The 3,879-nt window shown below is 51.1% G+C and overlaps 1 protein-coding gene across 1 annotated transcript; it reads left to right on the forward strand.

Annotated features, from left to right (window-relative positions):
- Positions 1–1,989: 1,989 nt before the first annotated feature.
- On the forward strand, positions 1,990–3,443 carry LOC120411021 (centrosome-associated protein CEP250-like). Its single transcript, XM_039563027.1, has 3 exons — positions 1,990–2,180; positions 2,450–2,596; positions 2,778–3,443. Exons 1-3 carry the CDS (start codon positions 2,058–2,060, stop codon positions 3,024–3,026), a joined length of 519 nt encoding a protein of 172 aa, XP_039418961.1. The 5' UTR covers positions 1,990–2,057; the 3' UTR covers positions 3,027–3,443.
- Positions 3,444–3,879: the final 436 nt, after the last annotated feature.

Below are 3,879 nucleotides of genomic sequence, written 5' to 3' on the forward strand. Positions count from 1 at the left end.
GCGACCCACGGCACCGGCGGCACTCGGCGACGGGGGGCGACCCCGCGCTCCCGGACCCGGGCGGAGCGCGGCTCCCGGCACGGGAAGCGGCTCCTCCGACAGGCGGGGGCGGCCCCGCGCCGGGAGAGCCCCGCCCGCCCCCGGCGCCTGCCGAGCAGCACCGGGCCGAGGGGGACCCGGCGGCGCCCGAGCCCCGCGCACGGAACGCACGCAGCGGGCGGGACGACAGGGAGCGGCTCGGCTCCGCGCCTCGTCTCCCGCCTGCCCGCCCTGACAGCGCTCGCCTGGGCTCCGCACGGCTCGGACCGCGGCCGCTCCGTCGGTCCCTGTCAGCAGCCCAGTCCCCAAACTGCCATTCCTCCTCAGAAGGGGCCAGAAAGGGCCTCCCCAGGGGCCAGGAGTGCTCCCGCGCAAGACATTGGGGGCCGGGGCACGGGCAAAAGCGCCCTCAAATGCAGCGGCACGCCCCCATCTAAACCCTTCAAATGCTGGAAGAGCTGGAGTTTCCTTCAATTTAACCCCTGGAACTGAGGCAACGGGCAGTGTTTACCACAATTTAAACCAATACAATGGCAAATAAATGGGTTCTCCCCTTCAGCTCAATCCCCTGAAATATCAGAAAGAGACGGGCTTTCCCCAAATTAAATCTTTCAAATAATGGGAAAACGGTGATTTTTACCTCAATTAAAACCCTTAAAAAGCAGGGACAACAGGGCTTCCCCCTCAACGTAAACCTCAGGATGATGAAAATGCGGGGGGGTTACCCGCAATTCAAACCCCTAAAGTGGCAAGACCCGTGCTCTCCCCTTCCATTTAAAGTGGAACGTGGGAACTCCCTATCAACTGATAACCCTAACACCACAGAAAAGGCAGGTTTTCCTTCAATCAATACCCTTAAAGTCACAAGTGAAGGGGCATCCCCCCAGTTTAAACACAGGCAATAACGAAAGAGGAATTTCTTCCGTCAATTTACACCCCTTTTGTCCTCGCAACCCCCTTTTTTTTTTTTCTGGAGGTACTGGCGGGGGAGGAGGGGGGGGCGGGCGTGTCGAGGGGTTGGCAAGATGAAATCAAAAGGAAAAAGGGGAAAGGAGAAAGATCCCCCTTGCAAATCCACACCGTGGCTCACCTGCTACTCCCCGGCACAAAGGTTCATCCCTCGGCACCTCATTTAAGCAACGCTCCACATCCAAGCGCTCCCCCAGACCCTGGGAGACGCTCTCACCGTCCTTCCGTGAGAGACACCCCCCGCCCCCCAGGAGCCCGGCATAAGCGCCTCTCTTCCAGCATCGCCGTGCAAAAGTGAGTCGAGGAAACCCCTCCTAAAACAGCCCCCGGCAGGAGCCGCCCTCTCCTCACCGTCACAGCTCACACCTGGGGCTGCTCTGACCCCTCATCATCCTCACAGCTCACACCCGGGGTTGTTGCCAGTCCCAGTGTGAGGGCAGGTGCAGAAAGGATTTGCTGCTCATTCCCTGGACAGCTCATCCTCTGCACCTGACACGCTGGGGCACCAGACTTTCCTTTCCGTGGATAATAGATAGTTGATGCCAGGTGCAGGTCAGGGTTGGTTTGAAATATTTTTTTAAACTATAAAGTGTTCCATAAGTATGCATGTGACTTTTGAGATTTGATATACGAGACTTGTTGAGCTTTTGACGGGGTAACCGTCCTTCCCGGACCAGGGTAACGGAGCAGAGGAGGCTGCTGTTCTGCTAAGTTCTTTATTTCATAGTCTCATAGTTTTCTTGAAGGCAGAGTTCAAAGGGGGTTACGTGATAAAGCCAAGCAGCAACAGCAGGCAAAACCAGCCTCTTCTATATGTTCTATATGCTCCATATACTCTATATGCTTTATATACTATACACACTATACATTATACACTCTATACAATGTACTATACGCTCTATATTTTTTCTTACAGAAGTGTGGATTATATTTCTTAACTGACCGATAAGATTAATACACAATTCTAGTTTTTCTTAACCTATCCTGGCCTAATTCTAACAGTGGTAAGCCTTACACAAGTACTACCTAGGTATTACACAGATTTGCGTATGCAGTTTCTATTGGCTCTTATTGTTGAGTTGGTAGTCAAGAGACAGACACTGGAGAAATTGCAGCTTCGGAAGGATCTGCTGGAGCAAGAGAAGGATGAGTTTGCTGTGGCTCTGGAGAAGGTATGGACACCTAGGCAGCACCTGTGGGAGAGGGAGTTGTGCCAGGCAGATAAGCCCGGATGCTGTTTCTGGCAGTAGAAGAGAGGGACACTGTTGTTGTTCTTGGAAAATGGTAATCCAACCAGACAGGCTCTTTGGGGTCATTGGTCCCCATGAGCTTATTGGGAGCTCCGCCCTGGCAGTAAGTCAGAGACAGGGGAGGTGGAGTTGCTGCTTGCAGTCTGGGATTTTGCTGCTCTTGTTGTCCCATTGTTCTTTTGCCTCTCCAGGCAGAGCGGTCAGTGGCAGAGCTGACAGGGGCTCAGAACAAGCTGAATGCTGAAAGAACTGATCTACAGGCTGCAGCAGCAAAGATGAGCAGCATCAATGAAGCTCTTGCATTGGACAAAGTGCAGCTGAACAAACATGTGTGGCAGGTGAGCAGAGTTGCCAGAGATACTGCCAGGTGTTCGTCTCCAGCTGCAGCTGCTTCTCAGCCTTCTTGCCTGAGGGGACAGTCTGACCAACTGACTGTGGCAGTGTTCCTTTTGTGTCTGAGCCAATCTTTCATAGTAATTCTCCCTGTACTTTATTTCCTCTATGCTTCTGTGACTGTAGCTGGAGCAAGAGAAGGAAGTTTTGTCTGCTAAAGTGGACGAGATGGAGAGAGAAAAGATCTCTGAGCAGGAGAAGCTGAACTTCTGTGAAAGAGCAAACGAAGAGCTCTGCGTAGAGAAAGCCCGCCTAGAGCAGCTGCTGAAGGAAGCAGAGGAGCAACAGGAGCAGTTGTGGATGGAGCTGAGGACACTGGGAGAAGAGAAAGCAGAAACCCAGGAGAAATTCCGTCAGGTGAGACCAAAAATGTAGTCCATCCATGTGGACATTTGGCTGCTTGGATGAGGAAAGCTTTACCTGTTGGATTCTGCAGTGGTTTTGTTGAGAGGACACATGGTAGTACTAGAGGTCACTTTGTTTGCTCCTTTTTGGAAATGTGTGTGTGCCTTGCAGAGCTGTTCTGCAGTTCTCAGAGTTGTCCTCTGCTTCTACAGAGTCTTCTAGTTCACCTTTGTTGGCCTCTTTTTTGGCTCTTGATCAGCTGCAAAGAGATGATTGTGTTGTCCATGAATCTGAGTGCGTGACAAAAGATGTGGCAAAAGAATCAAACTGTGGCAAAAGAATCAAACTGTGTAGCTCTGAATCCTTTTTCTGAAACAAAAAAACAGGTCTCCATGTTTCTGTTGATGCTTTTTGTCATGAAGTTGGAGCATGTCCAGAGAAGGGAACGGAGCTGGGGAAGGGTCTGGAGCACAGGTGTGACAAGGAGTGGCTGAGGGAGCTGGGGGTGGCTGAGCCTAGAGAAAAGGAGGCTCAGGGGGCACCTTCTCACTCTCTCCAACTCCCAGCCTTCCTATTGTTTATGTGAACACTATCTAAAAAATGTGAACGGTGTAATTCTATCTATATATTGTCTAAAGTAAGGAATTCTGTGAAAAGGTAACACTGCTGCAGCAAGAACTGTGTTTAAGGTCTCTGCTACAGCTTTTTAATGTTTAAGGCACTTAGCATATATTTCTATGGAAGTTAAAAATCTATATTTCTATTTCACTTTGGTGTGGCTTCATGTATCTCAGCCTGTCCAAAGGTTTTAATTCAATCCCTGTGCTTTGGCTTCCCTCTGGGCCTGAGTCCAGAGGAGCTTTCGCTCCGACAGAGACTAAAT

This window comes from Corvus cornix, chromosome 19 (assembly GCF_000738735.6).
Source record: "Corvus cornix cornix isolate S_Up_H32 chromosome 19, ASM73873v5, whole genome shotgun sequence".
Lineage (NCBI taxonomy): Eukaryota > Metazoa > Chordata > Aves > Passeriformes > Corvidae > Corvus > Corvus cornix.